Source organism: Vidua macroura, chromosome 20 (assembly GCF_024509145.1).
Source record: "Vidua macroura isolate BioBank_ID:100142 chromosome 20, ASM2450914v1, whole genome shotgun sequence".
Taxonomy (NCBI): Eukaryota; Metazoa; Chordata; class Aves; order Passeriformes; family Viduidae; genus Vidua; species Vidua macroura.
In genome coordinates this window covers 3,280,334-3,305,350 of record NC_071590.1, presented here as the reverse complement: position 1 = coordinate 3,305,350, position 25,017 = coordinate 3,280,334, and the positions used below count along the sequence as shown (strand labels likewise).

General features: G+C 44.2%; 1 protein-coding gene across 11 annotated transcripts in view; it reads left to right on the top strand.

Annotated features, from left to right (window-relative positions):
- Positions 1-310: 310 nt before the first annotated feature.
- GTF2I (general transcription factor IIi) overlaps positions 311-25,017 on the top strand; it is a 92,786-nt gene continuing 68,079 nt past the window's right edge. For 10 of the 11 annotated variants that reach the window (XM_053995392.1, XM_053995391.1, XM_053995389.1 and 7 more), the window contains exons 1-3: positions 311-396; positions 16,700-16,805; positions 18,001-18,139. In XM_053995392.1, the coding sequence (XP_053851367.1) occupies positions 16,707-16,805; positions 18,001-18,139 (238 nt within the window). In that variant the 5' untranslated portion in view covers positions 311-396; positions 16,700-16,706. Of the gene's footprint in view, positions 397-691; positions 774-16,699; positions 16,806-18,000; positions 18,140-25,017 lie in introns of those variants that run through there. The other variant, XM_053995388.1, reaches the window with a different exon arrangement.

Genomic DNA, 25,017 nt, shown 5'->3' with positions numbered 1-25,017 from the left:
GTTCTAGAGAACAGCTCTGGATGTTCAGCGTGGCCGATCTGAGCGAAGAGGGGCTTCTGCTGAGGCCCCGGGACCCTGCTGGCTCCCGGCCCGGGCCGCAGCAAGGGCGCGGTGGGCAGGCCCGGCCGGGGCCCCTGGCGCGGTGCCCGGCGGGAGCTCCGGCCCGGAGACTGCGTCTCCCGGCGGCCCCCGCGAGCGCCTGCGGCGCCGCGGCTGCGCGAGCGAATCATCCCCCGCCCGGTGCGGCGCTGGGCTCGGCCCGACACCGCGCGCGAGGAGCGGGGCCACTCAACAGCGCCGAGAGCCCGCGAAAAAAACCTCCGCTGCCCCGGCCTTCCTCCTGTAGCCGTGCGGCGTCTCCAGCCAGAGGGACCGGGCTACCTGTGCCCGGCGCGGGTGAGTGGGAGGGCGGGCCCGGGTCCGGCGGGGTGGGGCGAGGGACGGGCCGTGACGCGCGGTCGCGGAGGCTGCGGCGCTGTGAGGGGCTGAGCGGGGCTCGGCGGTCGGGGCCGCTGCTCGCGCCGCTCCCTCGGAGGGGGGTTGCGCTCTCTCCGCCGCTGCCAGGAGGGGGCGCTGCCGCCGCGACGCCGCCTCCCATTGGCCGGCGGGGCGGCGCGCGCATGCCCGGGCTGTGCGCGTGGCGGCGGCCGCGGGGCGCGGAGGGGAAGGGGCGGAGCGACGGGGTGTAAATGGCAGTGGTGGGACCCGGCCCGGCCGCTGGCGGCGAAGGGGATATCTCCGCCGAGCTCGCCCACAGTATTTATATTTATACAGTGAGTATTGCTTAGTGTTACTATATCACCATCACATCGTGATATACGCGCCGCAAGTAATTTACGTAGTGTGAGCTCGTGGTTATTAGATAGTTCTTTTGCACGATGCTTGCATCTCCTCAATTTGGGGGTTGTCGGGGTGATATAAAATTTCGATAGCCAAACGGAATTTTATTTTTATATAGTTTATTTTAAAGAAAGCAAGCAAGCAGCGCTGGGTGTCAACGTTCTACTCGCCAGGGAGTCACCGCTCCACTAACGGCACACGTCGCTACAACTTCACCAGAGTATATATACTGGTTTTAACCCTACGAAGCATTTTCCAGTGTGCTTGTGTTAGTCCGAATCAGCAAATATCAATAAGCTGGGATCAACATTTTTATAATCTTTCCAGGTGGTCATTGGCTTCCTGTCCTTCATGTGGTCATCTGGAGGGAGGCCTTTCACCAGTGTTTGCTACGCAATTTTGGTCTTGTACAGGTGCATCAGGCTTTTTATTATACATAAACATTCAGTTGCTTTGTTGCAATATTTCTTAGGTCTACCAAAATTTTATCTATTTTATTCTAAGCATCAGTTGTTTCATTACCCCATCTCTTTACTATACTTCTGTTTTCATGTTCGATGCTTTATTTGGCTATTTGGTTAGAAAGTTTCAAAACCGTTCTCTGTAGTTATCCCAGGGAATGCGTCCACTTTTGACACAGCAGATAGAAGCATTTGCTGATTCCATTGCCAATTGACACAAATCACAGAAACATTTTTCACTGGGAGTCTTTGATGAAGGCTTCAAAGGTCTTCTTCGCACCTGAACTTTTCAACTTTGTCTTCAGAGCATGTGCAGTTATGGTGTTCTTTGGTCTGTCTGGTCCTAAATTCTGTGTTTTGTGGCTAATTGGCTTTACATTTGCCCACTTCTCATTAGTACTATACGTCTATCTCTAAAACTGTCTACCTGGTGAGTTTTTTGTTCCTTTTCTGTCTATTCATCATTAAGCAATTAGTTAACCGTATACTAACCATTAAATTGCGTAAAAAGTTATTTGTATCAGGTTATATATGTTTAAAAAGCTACGATTTTTGTTATATTGGTATCAGGATATATAGATCTATTAGGTTGTGTGGATATCTTATAACTCAAGCTGTTTATATAGGCATCACCATCCTCAAAATATCCAGTCTAACCCTGGTCTCTGTTAGTGTGAAGCCCTTTCCCCTGGTCCTGTCTCGCCAGGCCCTTGTTCAAAGTCCCTAGCCAGATAGGCTACCTCCAGGTTCTGGAAGGCCACAATTAGGTCATCTTGAGGTCTTCTTTCCTCCAGGCTGCACAATCCCAATGACAGAAACACAGAACCACAAGGCTGAAGAGACCTTCAAGATCAGAAAATCCGACTCATGCCCTAACACCTCAGCTAAACCACGGCACCAACTGCCACATCCAGACTTTTTTTGAACACATCCAAGGACAGTGACTCCACCACCTCCCCAGGCCATTCCAGTACTTTATCACCCTTTCAGTAAACAACTTTTTCCTAATATCCAACTTCTCTTTCTCTTGGCACAGCTTGAGACTGTGTCCTCTGGTTCTGTCAGTGCTTGCCTGGAGAAAGAGACCAATCCCCACCTGACTACAACCACCTTTCAGGGAGTGATAAGGTCACCTCTGAGTCTCCTTTTCTCCGGGCTGAGCACCCCCAGCTCCCTCAGTCATTTCTCACAGGGTTTGTGTTCCCAGCCCCTCTCCAGCCTCGTTGCCTCCTCTGGACGCGCTCGAGCGTCTCAACGTCCTTCCCAAACTGAGGGGCCAGGCCTGGACACAGCACTCGAGGTGGGACCTCAGCAGTGCCGAGTGCAGGGGCAGAATGACCTCCCTGCTCCTGCTGGCCACACCATTCCTGATCCAGGCCAGGAGCCATTGGCCTTCTTGGCCACCAGGGCACACTGCTGGCTCATGTTCAGTCAGCTGTTGCCCAGTGCCCCCAGGTCCCTTTCTGCCTGAGCACTGTCCAGCCACACCGTCCCCAGCCTAGAGCATTGCAGGGGGTTATTGTGAACAAAATGCAGGACTTGGCACTTGGATTTATTCAACTTCATCTTACTGGACTCTGCCATCCATCCAGCTGTTCCAGGTCTCTCTCCAGCAGAGCTCTCCTACACATGCTCCCAGTTTGGAGTCATCTGCAAATTTACTGATGAAAGCCTCAATCTCCTCATCCATGTCATCAATAAAAATATTGAACAGAACTGGCCCCAGCACAGAGCCCTGGGGGACAGCACTGGTGACTGTCCCCAGCTGGATGCAGCACTGGTCACCACCACTCTCTGGGCCCGACCATCCAGCCAGTTCTGAACCCAGTAAAGAGTGCTCCTGAAGTCAGGGTACACAACATCCACAGCCTTTCCTGCACCCACCAGGTGGGTCACCTGGTCATAAAAAGAGACCAAATTGGTCAAACACAACCTACGTCTCCTGAACCCATGCTGGTTGGGTCTGGTACCCTGGCCATCCTGTAAGTGCTGCGAGATGATGCTCACTATAAACTGTTCCATTACCTGACCAGGTACTGAGATCAGACTAACTGGCCTATAATGACCAGAATCTTCCTTCCCACCCTGTTTGTAAATGTGTGTCACATTGGCCAGCTTCCAGTCATCTGGAACCTCCCCAGTGAGCCAGGACTATTGGTAAATGATGGAGAGTGGCTTCACAAGCTCGTCTGCAAGCTCTCTCATCACCCTGGCATGGATCCCATCTGGGGCCATAGATTTATGAACATCCAAGCAGCTCAGCAGTTCTCTGACTGCCTCCTCCTGGATAACGGGGACCATTCTGCTCCCTGCCACCTTCTACCAACCCAGGAGGACAGTTGTCCTGAGGACAAACCATCTTCCCACTAAAAACTGAGGCAAGCACTTCTACCTTCTCCTCATCTGCAGTTACTAAGTTCCCTCCTGCATCCAGTAGAGAACAAAGGTTGCTCTTAACCTTTCTTTTGTCATTAATATATTTGCAAAAATATATTCTCTCAGCTTTTCCTCGTAGGAAAGTTGTTCCATCCCTCTAATCATTTTAGTGGTGAGTTGGTGAATAAGGACTTTACAATTAAAATTGTAAAGCAGGTATGTTTTATTACCAGATGAGACGGGTGGGGGATATTTCCTCCATACATGTGTACCTGCTGAGACAGGTTTCAGGTTTAAATACACATTGATCCCCCCAAGCCCACACATCCCTGCCCACCCATTCCTTGCCCACTCTCTACCTCCTTGCACTTCATATTATAATTAGTCTTCTGTGGTGCCATGCCCCCTGGGGGTTGTGGGCAGGGGTCTTCTTGATGAAGTAAGATCTTCTTCCTCAGTGTTCTCCGCTTGACTTCTTCTGGACAAGCACAGTAGAGGTTTTGGCTTTCTCCCAGGTCAGTTTGTCCTGGCCAAAACCAGGAGCCTGGTCCTGGCTGGTTTGGGTTCTGCTTTATGGGTTTCAACAATACCTGAGTCTTGCTTTACTGAGATTTTTTTATCCTTATGACCTTTACCTAGCAGCTATATTCTTATGTGTTCTGTTACAAGTTGTTTCTACCTAACAAGTTGCATTCCCATTATAAGCTGCATTCTGTACTTTTTGCAATCTTGCTAAATAAGCTATGTATATTTCTGTTTTCCTCTACATGCTTAAGTATATTATATGCTTCTAAAATTCTGAATTTTCATAAACATACATTTTACCCATTTCAGTGGCCTGTGTGCAACAGCACAGCCACCAGCAAAGAACAACGCCAGCTGAGAACAAAGAATTGCTGCAGAAGCCTGTTGGCGTTAAAGAGAGGTTGGCACATAATTGTACATCTGTATGGACATATAACCTTATTAGCCTCTCTTGGCTTCACAACAATGTTTTTAATCACAAAATATTTTGGGTGTCATCTGTTGTGTTGCCAATTCTGACAAAATATTGCAAAATTCTCTCCAAAAGGGTTTCTGATTGCTCAATACAATTTATCTGAGTTGGTACTGTTGCAAGCCCAGAAAAACTCTAGGGAAACAACCCCCTCATAGGCAGGGCCTCCAGCTTGAGCAAATGGTACCAGGCAAGAGAGCTCTTTACCTGAGCCAGAAACCACAAGGCCAGAGCGTCCTTTGCTTTACTGCTCAGACTTTAATGCCAGGGCAGCCCCCAGCCCTGTTTCTTGCTGTGGTAGCAGACCTTAAAGTAACAATTTTGGGCACAGATGGATATGGAATACAATAACATTTTGGGTTACCTATGACACCTGAGGATGGCTGAACACCTGCCTGAGCAACCAGCTGTTTAGGGCTAAGTTAGATCACAGGCAGGAATGTATTTTGCAAGTCTTTACTTTGGCAAAGGCACATCTTGGCGAAGTTAAATCAAAGAATTTATAGATAGTTTTAGCTAGTATTAACTGATCTGGAAGTTTTAAGATTATTAGGTAGTGGTACTGAAAGGGTTAAAATCACAACCTCACACATGAAGAACTGCAGCCCAGCTTGTGGGTTGTATCTTCTCTCCTTCTTTCTTCTACGTTTGGTACCAGAACCTCTAATCTGTATTGCCGAGATTTGGAGAAGGTCGTCTTTAATCTCCTCCCTGAGTTTCTTCTGAATCTCCTCTATCTTATCTTCTAATTTTTGTGGACCTTTTTCTACAGCTGCAACTCTGGCATGTGTTGGGCCATGCACAGCATCTGAATATGCTCGGAGCTTTTTTGCCATATCAAGCACGGTCTGCTCCTTGTCATGCCGCTTCATTATTGCTAAAGCAGAGGTGTATTCTTGTGGCCCGAGTTGTACGAGTTTGCGCCACATCACGGATGTATACATCATCAAGTCTAGATTCATAGTTGTTAGGTCATTTGGGAAGACAATCTCTGCCATTGCCATTTCTCTGAAGTGTTGAATCCCTTGGTCTGTGGTCTTCCACTGGGTTTGCTGCATATAGAGATCATCTGCACACAGGTATCTTTGTGCTACACTGTCCAAGACCCATGCCCAGAGACTCTGAGAGTCAGCCCCTCTCATCATTCATTGGTCGATGATGGGATCATGTGACGGGGATCCCAAATGCCTCCCTTCAGTACCATCCAGACTTGTAGCCTTGTCTGCAGCATCCCAAAGACAGACTAACCAACTAATTATAGATTAATCAGATCGTCAAGTGTAACCCTCTCTTAGGCCATGAAGGTCCTTCAGAGAAAAGGATTCAATAGTGAATTCTGATTTTGTGTCAGTTGTTGGAGCTTTGAGGGTTCTTCCCTCAGATCATCATTGTCCACTTGTTGATTGATTTTGTTTTTGTGCTTCTTTCCTGCAGCAGCAACTGACAGTGGCTTAGGCTCACTGTCTGGTTTATCCGCTGGCCTAGGCTCGCTGGTTTAGCTACAAACCTGAGTAGCTGGGGTGTTGGCTGCAGCCTGAGTGACTGGGGTAGCTGCTGGTTTATCTCCGTGCCCCCCTGCCTCTATCTGCTGCCCTACAGTATCTAGCAGCGTGTGATAAGCATATGCCAGGGCCCAGCTTATTGAAATAAGCTTTTTCTCCTTAGAGTCATAAGTGCATTTCTCGTTCAGGTATTTCCCCACCTCAGTTGGGTTCTGTATTTGTTCATGTGGAAAGTCCCAGGCTATAAGGTCAGAAAATTCTTCAGGGTTTGGCCCATATCCTCCCATTCTCCACACCACTCAGGATTTTCAATGCATGGGTTGACTCCTGGGTCAGGGGTCTCATCAGCTCCTCTGGACATTTCAACCCTCATTCTAGACAAGCTGTATAGAGGAAGCTTACCAGATAAAATACTAGGAAAGTGGTCTCTTTAACATTCAGGGGAAATGGAACATTCTCAAATAGTGACGTAACCGATTCAAAGGAGAAGAAGGAAAGGCTGAAAAGCCTCATCCCCTGCTCCTTCTCTAACAAACTGGGTGCAATTACTAGTAAACCCCCAAAGCATGCTATTGGAATTAGGATGCAGGGTAGGACAAAGAAACCATAAACCATATATATCTGGAACAAACTGCAGTTCCTTTCTAAACTCCCTATAAATCATTATCACCATGTGCAGCAAAATACCTCTTTTCATCCATGCCTCTCTACTGTAAAAACTATGTGTTAGGGACAATACTGGAGCTATCTCCAGATAAGAAAATATTCCTAGGGGCCAGAAAGGTATTAAAACTGCAAAAAAGCCTGGGGACCAAAGACACATGAAGACCTCCACTCAGTGAGATATTATCAATTCAAGTAATATGGCTACTGACTGCTTTATTCCAATACAGAATAAGTACAACCAAAATACAATCAGTACAGAGGTTTTCCAATTTCTCAAGCCTCACGCTGGGCGCCAGAAATATATATTTGTCCTGGTTTAGGGCAAATTTGGGAGGAAGCTCCAAAAGGGTCTCTCCAGAGATCAGACTCAAGCCCTTCCCACTACTGGTTCGGGAAAAGATTTCCTTGGAGAAAAGTGGGAAAAACCTGTTTATTTAACAGGCAAAGTATTCACAAGCATAAAAAATGAATAATATTAAACAATAAAACCTCTCATTGTTCTGAAGAGATGGCAAATTCAGAAAGTCCTTGTGGGGGGGGTAGCTCGGCTCGCTCAGTCTCTTATCAGTCCCTCCTGCACTGCCAAATGCCACATCCCAGCCCCAGTGGGCCACAGGTGTGAGCTCCCAGTGTTCTTCTGGGTTTTCAGTCCAGAGCAGGGTTGAACAGTTCCAAGAAAAAGAAAAGACACTATTGGTGATAAAGAGAGACAGACGGGGACACAGTGTGATGGTCAAAGAATCCAAATTTATTGTGGGATACAAATGCTTATAAAGTATTTTAGGAATGCTAGTAATGTTCAGCTACCAGGATTGGGTTAATCATCACATAAACAAACTTAGGCATTTTACAAGATCTCTTGCTTGCAGAAGTCTGATGTAATTTTCTTTTTTCCGGTAAGTCAGTCTGATTGAATCTTCTTGCAATGTTGATTTAATCCTCAGAGTTTTGTTTGCTATTGCCAAGGCATCCTGTTATCAAATCTCTTATGCTAACCAGGTCCAAAGTCCATCATCTGTCTTGTGTCTCAATATCCCAATAAACCACAATCCAGGGAACTTCACTGCCACAGCTAGCTAAAAAAAAAAAATTAACTAAAAAGTAAAGGAGAACTCTCTCCTGCTGTCTGTCCATGATGCAGACAGCACAGTCCAGGAGAAGGAATGCAGGGGAGCAGGTGCAGTTTCTGAAAACAAACTGTGCGCTTCTTTTCCCCTCTTTTCCACTCTTGGAACCAGTTTGAAAGGTGCAGAACTTAATATCCAGCATAAAAAGAACAGATGAATGGGGATACAAGCATCATAAAGTCACCCCAGGACAGTATCCAGATGTGATTCTGAGGTATTGAGGCTGTGACCCAGTCCAGTGGAGCACTTCTTTGTTCCTTGGACAAGCTCCTTAGCTTGATCCACTCTGCACCTATGGATCAGAAATCACCTTCCAGGGATGGGAGCAATACAGCATGGGGAGACAGCTTGAACTGGTACTTCTCTGATGTGCTTGTGCATCCATAACCTTCAAATGGTTTCTAGAATTTCCTTGGTCTGTTTTTTGGACAAGGTAGCTTTGCAAATCAGAAAGTAAGTTTACTCTTGTTTTTTTATGTAGCATGATTTTTCACCTAGAATAGGATATATTTGTGCCACTGCTAGTTTGGAAGGTGTTGAATTGGTGCAGAATAACTGCATCAGACAGTGAATAGAGATATGTGAGAAAGTGGAAATGTGTAGTTATCTTCTATTTAATCTTTCATATTGTGATTGTTAAGGTGTCATTTTAGAAAGTCTAAAAGCTATCATCTTTAAAATCACTGTCAGCATCCCAACCCTAAAGGAATTCCAAAAATGAGCTTGAAAACTCTATTATGTATCAAAACTCATGGCTCACTAAAGATTTATTTATGTCATAATCTCCCTTTTACCTCTGATATTCTACAAGCAGTGCCTCTCTTCCTATGAAGGATAACCCCATCAGCCTCTATCTCCCCATCCCCATCAGCCCTCTCTCGGGTTGCTGAAGCCATCAACATATTACAATTGTTCCTTTATATTCACTCTCAAAGTTGGCTCCTTTTTTAGACCTGGTGAAGGACCTCTTTGGCTCCTCCTCAGTGTAGCAGTGCTAGTGTTCAGCATCTTCATTACTGGCATCCTCCGATAGCTGACTGTGTCACTCCCTGCCACTTCATCCATAATGCACCTCATCCAAAATGCAGTTTGCTGGCCTGTGCCTGAGAGCATGAAGACTGCTAGATGTGTTTTGAGTTTGCAATGTTTATCATTTGGGCTTCTGGGGTTTTTTCCCCCTCCCATTCAATTTGCCTGAAGTGCTCTAAGCCCTAGAAAGAGCACAGTGCCTTTTCTTCCCCAAAGTCAGCACATTATCGCATGCGATGTACTGCCCTGAGTTATCTATATGTGTAATAGAATACATGTCACCTTTAAAAACTTGAGACACATTGTGTGGCCAGGTTCTACAGGAGCAGCAAGCTATCACATCAACCTGTGAAATGTTTTGTTACGTCTTGTCTGTTGAGGTGATTTTTCTTGACTTGCATGTGGAGTTGTTACAGCTAAATTATCTACCAGTTCTCTATTCCTCCAGGCATGTCAGGTTATTGCTCTAGTGTCTTGGTTTGAAAAGACAGGAGTCTTTGCAGGAAGGCAAGGGCCTGCCATGAAATGGAAAAGGTAAACCCCCTCTCTCCAAATTACCACCATTTCAAAATAAAAAGGCTCTCAGGCAAAGATATGGGAATGGGAATAACAGTTCTTTACTAGGAAAAAACTAAATAATAGTAATAATAAAAATGTAATTAGTACAAACAAAATTACTGATAGAGTCAGAAACCTGACACCCTGAGGAGTCAGGGTGTTAGTGATAGTCCAGTTAAATGGTGGCTGCTCCTCCTGGAGTGGCAGATGAAATGCTGCTGAAGCGGTGATCCTGTAGAAGGGTGTAGTTTTCTCGGAAGGTCTGGTGATAGAGTAGATGGGCCTGGAATCCAGTGAAGAGGTTGATCTGATGTCTCAAAAAATGCTGATTTTATGCAGGGAGGGATGTTTGGCTCCTCCGTGTGGGTGGAGCATCTCACAATGGGATGATGTAACTTTCTCAGTCATGCAGTGAGCCATTCAATAGCCCATTAACAGAAGATATCTCCCCAGGGGGAGACATTGTTCTTGGAAGAGATAAGAAAATTGCCCAACTTAACAGAAGATACCTGCCCCACCTCTGACAATGGCAAATAGAATATATGCTTATCTTACAAGCCAGGACATTATCCACCCCTTATTCTATTTCCATCTGCATCACAATTAAATCTTACACCCAGTTCTCACTTAAGACTAGGTTTCCCTGTGGTACACAACGGGTTTCCCCATCTTTGTGCATTACCCACCAAGTGTAACCAGGTCCTTGAGAAAACAATCCCACAGATGGGTTTGTCTTTACCTGAGGTGGGATTAATCCAAACAGTTTTTCCTAAAATACCTTTCATATGTACCACAGGGACTTTATCTCCATCTACTGTGTGCAAGGGTTTTGACTGGGCAGGACCAGCTTGATTGATGGACCCTCGGGTGTTGACCATCTGGGTTGCTTTTGCCAGGTTCATTTCCCAGTTTCTAAATGTACCTCCACCAAGTCCCTTCAGGGTAGTCTTAAGGAGTCCGTTGCATCGTTCAACTTTGCCGGCAGCTGGAGCATGATAGGGAATATGATATATCAATTCAATACCATGTTCTCTGGCCCAGGTGTTGATAAGGCCATTCTTGAAATGGGTGCTGTTGTCAGACTCAATTCTCTCAGGTGTGCCATGTCTCCACAGGACTTGCCTTTCCACTCCCAGGTTGGTGTTCCGGGCAGTAGTGTGAGGCACAAGGAAGGTCTCCAGCCATCCAATGTTGGTTTCCACCATGGTCAGCACGTAGCGCTTGCATTGGCGTGTCTGAGGCAGTGTGATGTAGTCAATCTGCCAGGCCTCCCCATACTTGTACTTGGACCACCGCCCACCATACCATAGGGGCTTCACCCTCTTGGCCTGTTTGATGACAGCACATGTCTCACAGTCGTGGATAACCTGAGAAATACTGTCCATGGTTAGATCCACCCCTCGGTCTCATGCCCACTTCTAGGTGGAATGTCTGCCCTGATGGCCTGAGGCATGATGAGCCCATCGAGCCAGGAACAACTCCCCCTTATGGTACCAATCTAAGTCTATCTTTGACACCTCTAGTCTTGCTGCCTGATCTACCTGCTCATTGTTTCGGTGCTCCTCATTAGCCTGACTTTTGGGGACATGGGCATCTACATGACAGACTTTCACCGTTAGTTTCTCCTCCCGAGAGGCAATGTCTTTCCATATATCAGCAGCCCAGATTGGTTTTCCTCTACGTTGCCAGTTGGCCTTTCTCCACCTTCCCAGCCAGCCCCACAGAGAATTGGCTACCATCCATGAATCGGTATAAAGGTAGAGCTTTGGCTACTTCTCCCTTTCAGCAATGTCCAGGGCCAGCTGAACGGCCTTGAGTTCAGCGAGTTGGCTCAATCCACCTTCTCCTTCAGTAGCTTGTGCAACTTATTGTGTGGGGCTCCATATGGCTGCTTTCCACTTCCGGTTCATCCCTACAATGCGACAGGAACCATCAATGAAAAGCGTGTTTCCTCTGCTGGTAGTAGGTTATATGGTGGAGCTTCTTCAGCCCTTGTCGCTTGTACCTGCTCCTTGTTGTCAGTGAGACCAAAGTTTTCACCTTCCAGCCAGTTTGTAATTATCTCCAAAATCCCAGGGCGATTCAGATTTCCAATACGGGTGTGCTGGGTGATGAGGGCAATCCATTTGCTCCATGTGGCGTCAGTGGCATGGTGGGTAATAGGAACCTTTCCTTTGAACATCCACCCCAGCACCGGGAGTTGGGGTGCCAGGAGGAGTTGTGCTTCTGTGCCAATCACCTCCGAGGGGGCTTGAACTCCTTCATAGGCAGCCAAGATTTCCTTCTCTGTTGGGGTGTAGTTGGCTTCGGACCCTCTGTAACTTCAGCTCCAGAATCCCAGTGGTCGGCCTTGAGTCTCACCAGGCACCTTCTGCCAAAGGCTCCAGGACAAACCATTGTTCCCAGCTGCAGAGTAGAGCACATTCTTGACCTCTGGTCCCATCCTGACTGGGCTAAGGGCTACAGCATGAGCGATCTCCTGCTTGATCTGGATGAAGGCTTGTTGCTGCTCAGGGCCCCAGTGGAAATCATTCTTCTTGTGGAGAACCAGGTAAAGAGGGCTCACGATCTGGCTATGCTCGGGAGTGTGCATTCTCCAAAAACCTATGGCACCTAGGAAAGCTTGTGTTTCCTTTTTGCTGGTTGGTGGAGACATCTCTGTGATCTTGTTGATGACCTCAGTGGGAATCTGGCACCGTCCATCTTGCCACTTCACTCCCAGGAACTGGATCTCTCGGGCATGTCCCTTGACTTTGCTCTTCTTGATGGCGAAGCCAGCTTCTAGGAGTATCTGGATGATCCTCTCACCTCTCTCAAACACTTCTGCCGCTGTGCTCCCCCACACAGTGATATCATTGATGTATTGCAGGTGTTCTTGAGCCTCACCCTTTTCTAGTGCAGTCTGGATCAGTCCATGGCAGATGGTGGGGCTGTGTTTCCACCTCTGGGTTCCAGGTGTACTGCACACCCCTCCAGGTGAAAGCAAACTGAGGCCTGCATTCTGCTGCCAGAGGAATGGAGAAAAATGCGTTAGCAATGTCAATAGTAGCATACCATTTTGCTGCCTTGGACTCCAGCTCATGCTGGAGTTCCAGCATATCCGGTACAGCAGCGCTCAGCGGTGGAGTCACTTCATTTAAGCCACAATAGTCCACAGTCAATCTCCATTCTCTGTCAGATTTGCGCACAGGCCAGATGGGGCTGTTGAAGGGTGAGTGGGTTTTGCTGACCACCCCTTGGCTCTCCAGCTCACGAATCATTCTGTGGATGGGGATCACAGCATCTCGATCCATCCGATACTGCCGGCGGTGCACTGTCGAGGTCGTAATTGGCACACATTGCTCTTCCACCCTTAGGAGTCCTAATGCAGGCAGGTTTTCTGACAGTCCAGGCAAGGTGTTTAATTGCTTAATGTCCTCTGCCTCTACAGCAGCTATTCCAAAAGCCCACCTGAGTCCCTTTGAGTCTTTGTAATAGCCGTTCCGGAGGAAGTCTATGCCTAGAATACACGGAGCGTCTGGGCCAGTAACTATAGGATGTTTTTTCCACTCCTTCCCAGTTAGGCTCACCTCGGCTTCCAGCAGGGTCAATTGCTGCGATCCCCCCATCACACCAGCAATGGAAACAGGCTCCGCCCCCACATGTCCCGATGGTATCGGAGTACACTGCGCACCAGTATCAACTAAAGCATCATATTTTTGTGGCTCTGATGTGCCAGGACATCGGATCCACACCGTCTAGAAGATCCGGTTTTCCCATGCCTCTCCTTGGCTAGAGACAGGGCCCCTCTAACCCTGGTTATTATTCCTTTCCTGGGCATGCATACTAGAGGTTCCTTCAAGGGGGTCTGACAGATCGTACCCGACAGCTTGGTCATGGGAGGTTGAGGCTACCTTCACCTTGGTGGAACTCCCCCAGTTAGAGTTTCCCTCCTTGAGTTGACGCACCCGTGCTGCCAGAACAGAAGTGGGTTTCCCATCCCACCTTCCCATATCTTCCCCATGGTCACGCAGGAAGAACCACAGATTAGCCCTTGGGGTGTACCTTCTCTCTCTAGCTGGGGAATGTTGGGCTCTGACTTTGGGGCCTGTGACTCGCACGGGTGCTGCATTAACCTTCCTCATCTCCTCCCTCATCTCCTCTGTGAACTCCTTAATCACAGCTGAGATATGAGCCTGCATTGGGCCATTAATCATACTCTCATAATTCCTAAGTTTGTTGGCAACAGAACCCACTGTCTCGGTTAGTGTCAGCATTGATTGTTGCGACGAAAGTGGTGTACTGAGATAGCCCAAGATTTGCTAGACTCCACAGCATTTGCCCTGTGCACCTGACCTTGTCAGGGTCATTACCATGCTGTCCATCCCTCCCAAAGAGTACCTCCAATATTGCCACTTCCCTCAGCTGTTGGATCCCTTCCTCAAGGGTCTTCCAGCACATTCTATGGTGGTGCTCCTGCATTCTCTCCCTGTGGACAAACCTCTCTCTGACACTCATTAAAAACCACTCCCAGAGAGAAAGGGACCCTGGCTCCCTTACAAAAATCTGATTCATACCTGAGTCCTGGGTCAAGGGTCCCAAGTTCCTTGCCTCACCACCATCCAGCTGGATGCCTGTACCCATAAGGTCCCAGACCTGGAGTAACCAGATAGTATAAGCCTCACGCCCTTGTCGCACAATGTCTTTGTGCAGATTACGGAGACTTTTGTACATCAGGGACTCAGTGATGATCGCAATATCTGGTCCCCTGTGGGTTGTGAGGTTCCTCCATTCCTATCCCTATCTGGGTGCTCTGCTTTCATCTTAGACCTCCTTGTTTCTACTGGGGCAACTGCTGCTGGCTGGGACTGCCTTTGTGGTTCAGCTGGAACCTGGACAGTTGTAACATCTATGGGTTCCACAGCTGTACTATTAGACTGTCCCTCTTCAAAGCAAAGGGAGGGTTTCTCACCAGCTGGGGAAATGCACTCCTTCAGCATCTCACATATCTCTTATCCAGAACCCTCACCCAGTCTGGGTGGTTCATTTCTGAGGCGGGCTGTGGGGCAGGGTCAGGCTGTGGAGCAGCAGCATCTCTAGTCTCTGGGGCAGTGTCAGGCTCTGCAGCAGCATCCCTAGTCCCTGGTGTAGGTGTCAGGGTAGTTATCCAGGTTAATCTTCCCTTATCTCTGAGTGCTAAATAGAACAGGCTTAACAGGCATATCAGCAACACCACCCGTTGTATGATATCATTAGCATTTAGAGTGGATCTTAAACCTTCAAAAACTGGTGGAGCAGACCCAAAAAGATGGTTAAAACGTTGGGAGAAAATTTTCTCTGGTGTCATTTCCTCACAGTAGGTACCATTATTAAAGTAATCCCAAAACCGTATAGTTAGTGTGTGATAGCTCTGAATCCATGTACCTGCCTTCCAGAGGAAGTTAAAGATCAATGAATTCCTCACCATATTAACCCAAAAGCCAAACTGGATAACAGCCACAGCAGCCTTAGTTATAGGACCCATGTCTAGATAAGGGCCTGCAAATGGGAGAAATACAGCCATGACCACGTGCCACCCAAACCAGGGTAAACTAGACCACATGGTGACACTTAAAGATGTTTCTATATCAGCACAAAAAAATTAGATTACTTAAGAACTGTTAATCCTTTTTTTCTACTCTATGCCCTCGGGCCCCACATTGGGCGCCAAAATCTGTCTTGGTTTGAAAAGACTGGAGTCTGTGAAGGAAGGCATGGGCCTCCCGTGAAATGGAAAAAGTAGACCCCCCTCTCTCCGAATTACCACAATTTCAAACTAAAAAGGCTCTCAGGCAAAGATATGGGAATGGGAATAACAGTTCTTTACTAGGAAAAAACTAAATAATAGTAATAATAAAAATGTAATTAGTACAAACAAAATTACTGATAGAGTCAGAAAACTGACACCTTGAGGAGTCATGGTGTTGGTGATAGTTCAGTTAAATGGTGGCTGCTCCTCCTGGAGTGGCAGATGAAATGCTGCTGAAGCGATGATCCCGTAGAAGGGTGTAGTTTTCTCTGAAGGTCTGGTGATAGAATAGATGGGCCTGGTCTTCCTCTGTGAATCTAGTGAAGAAGCTGAGTTGCTGCCTCAAGAAATGCTGATTTTATGCAGGTAGGGATGTTTGGCTCCTCCGTGTGGGTGGAGCATCTCACAATGGGATGATGTAACTTTCTCAGTCATGCAGTGAGCCATTCAATAGCCCATTAACAGAAGATATCTCCCCAGGGGGAGACATTGTTCTTGGAAGGTATAAGAAAACTGCCCAACTTAACAGAAGATACCTGCCCCACCTCTGACAATGGCAAATAGAATATATGCTTATCTTACAAGCCAGGACATCTAGATGTGTGTAAACATAAGAAGTTGCAACACTCCAATAGAAAAATGTGCTTTTAGAAGCTGCTGAAACTTCATTCTCATATATCAGTCTTGTATAAATAATTCTACCAATAGAAGCATAAACAAATCTTGATTATTACTTATGTTTTAAATAAGTTGAAAATCTCCTGAATGACCTACAGAAAGAAGGGGTGCTGAAATTTAGGTTATTAATTTTAGAACCTTAGTTGAAACTACTTCGTTTTGAGTTAAACCTACAACTGAAAAATAGGCAAAGAAAGTCACATTCTGGTTATTGATACTGTAGTCTTTGAGGCTGTGATTTTGTGGCAGGGTGGTGATTGTTTGTTTTGAGTTAGGCTATCATAGTTATAAGGGAAGGTTGTTCTAATACCTGTGTCATAATTACAATTTGCCATTTGTTTGTTACTGCCAGTGTTTGTTGCTGTGTTTATCTAGACATGCTAAGAAAGAAAAATCAATGTAAATTCAGCTAATCAATTAAATTGCATTTTTCTGGGCACAGATAGTTTGTGGCCAGATCATGATGCAACATTTTATTTTATGTTTAGCTTCAGCTTTGGATGAAAGAGCAGGAAGCATGAAAGAAGAGCAAGCACTTTCTCCAGTTAATTTGCCTGTTTTTTGGTTGCCAGTGTGTAGTGGGCTGTGTTCTATGGGATTTTGAATTAATTTTTTTCTTTGCTTGCATAAGAGGTGTTTTTATTTTTTTTCCACACTGTTGTATGTATCTGAAAAGGTTTTTTCCTTTCATTTTACAGGAGGAAAATGGCTCAAATTCTTGCACCAGCAACATCCATCCATGATGAGGAATCCTTGGAAAGCAGAATGGTGGTTACATTCCTCATGTCAGGACTTGAGTCAATGGTTAGTAGAGAAGTTAAGTTTCTGCATCATAAATCTGTCTTGGTATTTGCAGGATTACATCAGTATATTGCTTCCCGCTGGGTAGCAGGGAAGGTGGATTGTTGTACTTGTACTGTAATATGTCTTGTCCAACCAGCTGTAATTCTGTCTTTGCTTGTGATAAATCTTGCTGTCAGTAATCTTGTTTCTTGTTGTGATGTGGTTGTTTTAAAAATTATTTTGCCAAATAAATGGGAAATATTTGTTTATTGCTCAGGTACAACGTGGTTGAAAGGCAAGAGTGTCTTCTGGTCTTTGTCATATGTAATGTAGATTGAATAAATGGTTTTGAGGCTAATGCCTTATCTTCAGCTGCTGTACCAACTCAACAAAACTTATTCAGAAAATACTTCTTTTTGTTGGCATATAATCTGTTTTTTAGAAGTCATTAAATTGTTCGGCGAGGTTTATGGTTGGTTGGGGCTGTGAGTGGAAATACCTGTCCATTTCCTTGAAATTGAGGCGCTGTCCAAGATTTGTTTCTTTAAAATTGGAGTTTTTAAATGATATGCAAGAAGAAAACATTTTCTTTCTAGCACTGAAACTTCAAGTGGAATAGTTATAAGACAGTGTATTGAAAATCTTTTATCCCATTGGTTCTTAAAGTCTTTGTGTCACTTTTTCCTCCCATGCTGCAACTGTTAGTGTTTTTATAGGTTGTAGCAAACTCTGATTTAGTTCCTAGGAGAGACTGACCTTCTGTGATCACTGCTTGGTCATCTCACTAGTTTTCTTGGGAAACTTGTTCTCTCCATAGGCTTCCTGCCTTAATTGTTGCCAGAAATTTCTCCTGGCAGAACATATGCAGGGATGGTGCAATCCTTCCATTCATGGGGCATTCAGGACAGGGCAGACTACAGAGAGCCATCCTGCTTGCAGCCACACCTTTCTGAACAGAACATAGTGTGTGAGAAGTGTTCTGTGAATATACAAAACTTCTGTATGCTTTGTTGAAAGTTGGAGTAAGACACTCAGTATAATTAACATGGAAGTAGTAATTTAACATGAATTAATGTGATAAATAATTTTAATTAAAAACAATGCAATCTCTGAGTCTATACAAGACCTTAATTTTGCTAATGAATCTCCATAATATCACGTACATTTTTACTAACTGTATCTTAACTATGGTAATAAAAGCTTTTTCTTTTTATAGTGTAAAGAACTTTCCAAGTCCAAGGCAGAAATTGCCTGTATTGGTGTATATGCAAGAAATGTTTTTGTTGTTGGAACTGAGAGAGGAAAAGCCTTTGTCAACTCTAGGGAAGATTTAAAGACGGATTTTATTGAATACTGTAAGTTTCAATGTTTTATTTTTGTATGTCACAAGCTGCATAATATATATTGCATAATATTAATAATTTTGGGAGCAAAATTCTGTCTGTCATGGCTGTGTGCTATAATTATGTTGACTAATGCAAATCAAGCTGTAAAATGAGCAGTAGCAGCGGTCTTGTTTGTAGTGTTATTTCTACAATGGCTGAAAATGTTCATTTTTTCCTAGATAATGTGAAAACTAGTACAATAAGAAGTATTAGACAGTCCACCCTTCTAATACATCCTGCATTTCCTAGTGTGTGTTAATTTTTCTTTGTATCCCCTCCACCAAACCTTTTTTCACACTCAGGAAGATTGAAGAGAGCACTGAACAGGTAGAGAAGTACTTCTGTCAACTCAGGTGGTCCTGGTTCTTGAGATCACTTCATGCCTTACTAAAGCAGATGCACAGTTTTGACAGGATAGTATTTTTTCATGCAGCTGTTTTATATCACTATTATTCAGTAAACAGAAATGCACGTCTATATCATAATGACTTAAAATTACATCTGCATTACTTTTATACTGCTTTAAGTACATCTAGGTTGTGTTTTTTGTTTAGTTTCATTTTTACAGTAAAACAGTGGAACTTTTGTGTTGATAAAATGATTCATTCATAAAGGACGGTATTTTTAGGGATAGGTTTCAAAGATTCAGTGACGATTTAGGGGAGCATTGATGCACTCATTTATGAAAGTGTTGGTGGTAGACACTGTCTAATAAGTAACAAAATTATTTGCCTAGAGAAAGAGAAAAGATGGAGGTCAAAGGTAGGGTATGACAGAAGAATCAGTCTCAGGAAGAGCTTAAAAAACTGTCAGGTTAAATACTGCTTGGAAAGCAACTGTGTTTATTCTGTAACAGAAAGACTTACTCCTAAAATGCTTTTGCTGCTACATAAAATTGTCTTGGAGGCTCTGTCTCAAGGTCAGTTGTTTGTGGTAGGTGTCTTGGTTTGAAAAAGACAGGTGTCTGCTAAGGAAGGCAGGAGCCTCCCTTAAAATGGATAATGTAACCCCCCTCCCTCTGAATTATTATAATTTTTAAATTAAGGGGCTCTTAGGCAAAAATATGGGAATAGGAATAACAGTTCTTTATTAGGAAAATTAAAATACAAATGCAATAGTACAAAAAAAACCCAAAAAAACAAAAAAACAACACTGAGAGTCAGAATAGGAGCTGACAGTGTGTGGGTCAGGGTGGTGGCAGCAGTGCCATTCCATGGGGGCTCAGCCCTCCTGCAGTGCCAGCTGTGCTTCTGCTGGAGCAGGATCCTGGACAAGGCTGGAGTTTTCCTCTCAAGCTCCAGGGCTGCTGTGGATGGGCCTGGGCTCCCTCTGGGAATGCAGTGGGGAAGAAAGCTGCTCCTCTGGGAATGCAGTGGGCAAAGGCTGCTGTGCTGTTCCAAGGGCAGATTGGATCCAGGTAGGAATGCTTGGCTGCTCCCCTGGGCAGAGCCTCTCCCCATGGGATGCTGGAATTTTCTCAGCCGTGCAGGGACACTCAGTGGCCATGAACAGAAGGGATCTCCTGGAGGGAGGATTGGTTGTGGGAGAGATAAAGAAAACTGCCCCACCTGGTTTTAACAGGTGGCCCAATTACAGAAGAAAACTGCCCCACCTCTAACAGATGGCAATAGAATACACATCTTGCAGCCTAAGACAGTAGGGCACTGGATTTTTCTTGTCCTACTTTCATGGACAGTGACTTTCTGTGCACATATTTACTCCAAGGAAAGTCACCACAATGTTGGGTTGTGTCAGATCACTGATGTCAAAATGTAGAATTGTAACCTGATTGAGGAATCAAGTATAAGATGAATCAAATTTTTTTTTTTTTAATTTTTTTACAGGGGCAGTCTTCGTATACTGTTGTTTTTGAAAACTGCTATCTGAGTACTGGGGAGGGAGTTCATTTTTTCACCTGATTGCTTTTTTGTTTTGTTTTTGTTGCTTAAAGGACTTACCCGACATCTTAGGTACTATGTTTTATTGCCAGTACAATGGTATCATGGCCCATGATAGACCAGGGACTTTGTGTAGTGGACACATCTATTAGTAGGGAACCTGAAATTAAGGGGATTTGCTGTTTGATCTCCTGGCTAGATCTCTGTTTCAGATTTGTACTGTGGGAAGCACTGGCTTCTCATCCATGCTTGTATTTTGCTGTATGGGATGTGATTTCTATAGATGCATGCCTGTGTTTAAGTCCTACATCAGTTTTGATAATCCTCACCTTTTGCTTTATTCCAGTTACAAGGTACTCGTTTTTGGGCTGTATTTTTGTATTGTCAGGCTGATAAGATGAAAGAATATTAACTTTGAAAACAGTGTTTCCATTATGATTCTTGCAGAACATTAAGATGTAGATCTGTGTGAACAAGGTCAACTAATGTTCATCGTTGCTTTTATGGTTTCACTAAGTGCACATCTCCCATGCTTTCAGGGGAGTCTTGATGCTGGAAGTAGTTTTCTTTTGTCCCTGAGAACGATGTTGATAATTCCAGAAAACAATACTTCAGAACAACAATTTTTAGGAATAATAACATTGCATATTCCTGTTGATGCTGATTCCATCACTGCCTTTGACAGCTTTGAAGTCTTGATGAAGTTTATAGTGTAATATCTTCTGCTCTAAAATGTAGAGCTGTTAGAGGCAACAGTTCCTTTCCCCTTATACATTGTTTATTCAGTTCAGTATGAAAGTGAGCAATAGGCAGTGGTAGTTGAGATTTTAATAGGTGTTTTGTAAGAATCCAGGAAGGACACTTGTATATTTATACATTGTATATTTAACAAGTGAGACTTGAGTCCTTCTTGTTACTTTAGGACTGATAAAAGGTTCTAAGAGATTCTTACCTTACTGTTAGAGTTAAACCTTTAAAAATTCATCTGTGATGTCAGTCTCTAGAATGCATGGTGCTGACAATATTGAGAATTACCTCTCCACTTTTGGGTATCTTCATATTTCTTCAAATATGGAAACAGAAGTCTAGTTACTAAGCACATCTCTGGTTATGTCTGACTCTGTGCAAGCCAGCACATATCTTCAGTCTTTATTTCCACATTTTTCACAGTGTGCAAGCCAGCACATATCTTCAGTCTTTATTTCCACATTTTTCACAGCTTCTTTATAAGTTGAGTAGTGTAAGAAGCGTTTCAGAATTTGTAGGGCTCAGGCTTAAAACCCTCCGCTTTTTTAAAATTAATGAGTATAATTTAGTGGGCTAAACTGATGAAATGTATTTATGAGGTTTCAGAAGGAAGTAGCATGTACACTTTTTAGCAGTATAGAATGATAAAAATAATAGTGGTTCAGTGAAAGCAGCACTGGAGTTTGGTTTCCTCTGGCTTTCATTCATGATGACTTCGACCCACATGGGTTCCCTAACACCTTACTGCATGGCAAGGAGGAGCCCTGCTGATAGCTCATTTACCTTCTTACCTTAAGAAAATATGTTAGGAATTAATAATAACAATGCTTTTTAAAATTTTAATATGGTTGTGTTGAAAGTTAAGTGTTGAAAAGCCAGTCAACAGGCATTAATTATTTAAAACTGAATCGGATAATGTATTCTTCTGAACTCTGCTTAATGAAGATGGCTGTGAGCCCTATGTCATGGTGAAATAGACTGTTTCAATCAATGTAGAACTGCATGTTCTTGTATCCAGAGCATGTGACTTGGGTAACCTGCAGTGTCAGACATTCCAGGCCTGTGTAAAATATAAAAAGAGCATGTTCTTTGAGTACCTGCTCATATTGAGCATATGGACAAGTGTGGATACTTCTGCACTGTAAGCAGTCAAGATCATATACATCTTTCTCTAACCATACTCTTTGTTTTAGTTGCTGTCCCCTGCTAAAGTGTAGTGTGTGGTCCTCAGTTCTTCTTACATGGCCTTGGCAAGATAAAATGCCTCCAGATTGTTGTTTCTGGATTGCTCTGGAGTTGTGGGTTATCAGCTATCCTGAACAGGGGAATTATTCCTGGGGTATCCTGAAGAATACTACTGTACTCTTCAGTGTTCCTCTTTGTCATCTTGAAGTTTCCCTTGGGCTCTGTGGAATTCATTCTCATTTGAATGTGAGCTGGAGATAGTTTAGAAGACAGCCAAAGAAACCCCAAAATCCAGAGGAAGCCATATTTTCCCCAGGCTGTATTTGCCTGTCAGAAGGGAACTTTGAGAAGAGCTTCCTGACTCAGGAGCACTTTTTGGTCACCTGTTCTGGACTTTGAAAGGTATTTACCCAGCACCATGTGTACCATCCCATCTGCCAAGGAGACAGTTGTTCTCCAAGAATCCCAGTTGCCTCTGCTAGCATTTCCACTGGTATTGGCTGCTACACCATTGAGATGTAGGTCGCAGGGAAACTTAATCCTGCTAGTTCTCAACTTCTGGCAGCTCTCCCAGTCATGCTGTTTTTTCCTTCAGTGGTGCCAGGGCTTTAGGCTCACTTGCCTGAGATGGGGCCATCTTGCACCTGTAGGTGGTTCATCTTGGATAGGTCCTTTATTTTTGAAGCCTTCATTTTCTTTCTGATGGCCTTGGGTTTCCACACTGATCTTAACAATGCATCTGGTATGGGCTCAAGTTTGACTTCAGGTCCTGCTAGAGAATTTAAGCCAGGGTCTTCTACTCTTCTAACCTGTACCTCCATGTCCACCTAGCCACAAGGATGTGAGAACTTCTTGTAGTTTCAGGAATGCTCAGAATCTGAGTGTTCTTAATGTAAGAACACAGCCATTCCTGCTACTCAGGAAGAATGAATGGAATGTAGGCTTTATGGGAAAGATTGTTCAGCTTTGGCTCCAGTATGTTTTTTTGGTATGTGAATTACTGTTTCCTCTTGGATGTATTCCATCATCTGCAGACAAGTAAAATGTCTTTTCTTCCCATAAACTAGGATACTGTGGACCTACTTGAAGATCTGCAGCTAGGCTTCTGTCTCACTGAATCCTTTCTGAGTAACTTGTACAGCTAGGTTGCTTGGCTTGATTGCCACAAACCTTTAATGTTCTGTCTCTGCCTAGTCAGCTAAGGGGTATGAAGTTAACAGCTGGTTTAAAAACCTATGGGGAAAGTTCAGTCCCATTTCCCTGGAAACCACACATCTTGTTCCCTCAGAGTTGACAACAAACAGAAGGTTACTGTAGATAGTATTTTTGAAATTTCGCACCTCCTAAATTCTGCTTCAGGTGATTTGCTTTTTGTGTGGTTCAAGTGATCCTTTGATAATTATAAAATGACTTTAATTTGAGGATATTTTCCAATTTCATGAACTGTAAAGCTGGATGGTCTTAAAAAGCTCGCAGATTAATTGAATGAATGACATTATAACCAAAGCAAAATGCTTTTAGCATAGTGCACCTATTTACTTTCCCTCTTTCATTGCAGTAATTTTCTTTAAGCACAAATAATGAAATACGTGTATACGAGTGGTGTCACAAGATTGTTGTTGCTCTTAAGTTGCCTCTCAGGGTGCCTGCAGAGGGGTCACATTCATAATCTTAAAATTGCTTCTTGTTTTTCTCTCCCTGAGTGATTGAAAGCGACCTGATTAAAAACCTTCTGATGTTCTAAGATGCTTTAACTGCTGTGGGACTGACAGCTCTTTTGCTAAAGGAGTCCTGAGCTCTATCAGCTTCAGATACCAAATTGTACCAGCTGTTCTCCATTGAGCATCTCATCTTCAGGTCTTTTTTTGAGGAAGTTTCAGTTAAATTGTTTTTCTGCTAAAGCTTGATTTCTTTGTTTCTTGTTCTTTGGTGAGATGAGGACAGTGTTGGATTTGTTGCTTGGAATGGGGACAGCTGGGAGATTTCTTTTCCAGCTAAGTGGTATGCTGGATTATCAGACCTAGAGGGAAGGATATTCTGAAGAACCAAAACACTGGACAGTTGAAGAAAATAAGAGACACTTAAGCATACATTGACTCTCACTGCAAAATGAGGGTTGTTGGGAGTTGTAGTCCTGCTGAATCCAGAAGAGTAGTGAAGCTAATTCCACAGGATGCTCACAACTGTGCAGAATGCTATTCTTTTATCATATAACCATTCCTCACCCTTCTTGAGCCATAAATACAGCCCCCTCATCTTCTGCACCAGATCTTGTTGCATATGTCCTAGACATCCCCTCCCAAATGTAGCCCGAATCCTGCTTGGGGTTCCAGTAATTGTGGCAAGGGCTTTGGAAGAGCCTGTGAAGTTGTGTAACCTCCAAGGGTTCCTGTGTCCACCAGTAGTGCCAGGAGGAGTGAATGCCTGCTAGGTTTGATCAGTTGTACAGGGTGTTGCAAATCTTGCTGCGTTTGAAACTTAATCTTGTTTGTGAGTCTTGATTAAAATTGACCAACTATTATAGGAGGGATTAGGGAGGCAGATGCATAATGTGATCTTAGGAAAATGCATAAAAATCATGTAATGAAAAAAACCTATAAGGGTTTGTCTTCTAGTTAAGAAAGAAAATTTCTCCACCTTTCTGTCTGCTTTTCATTTTCACATGAAGAGGGCAGTGTTGTCATCCTTATTTTGTTTTGTTTATTATTTTTAGAAAACGTGGGAACACTTTCTGAAGCTGGTGACAGTAGAGGCATTTTCAATGAATCAGTTTCTACATGGGAAAAACACCCACTCAAAAAGCTACCTTAGATGTAGCTGTAAATGGAAACTGATGTCTTATCCCAAGTCCACAGACAAATCTTAAATGCTGTCATTGATTAAGCACCTGTATTACAGGTATATAACAATATCCCAGTTTTGCATTATTTTTCATGTTCTGATAGGCCCTGTCATACTGCAGAGAATGCAAAAGTTTCAGGCCTGAAGAGCTGGCAAGCTAAATGTCACATGGAGGTG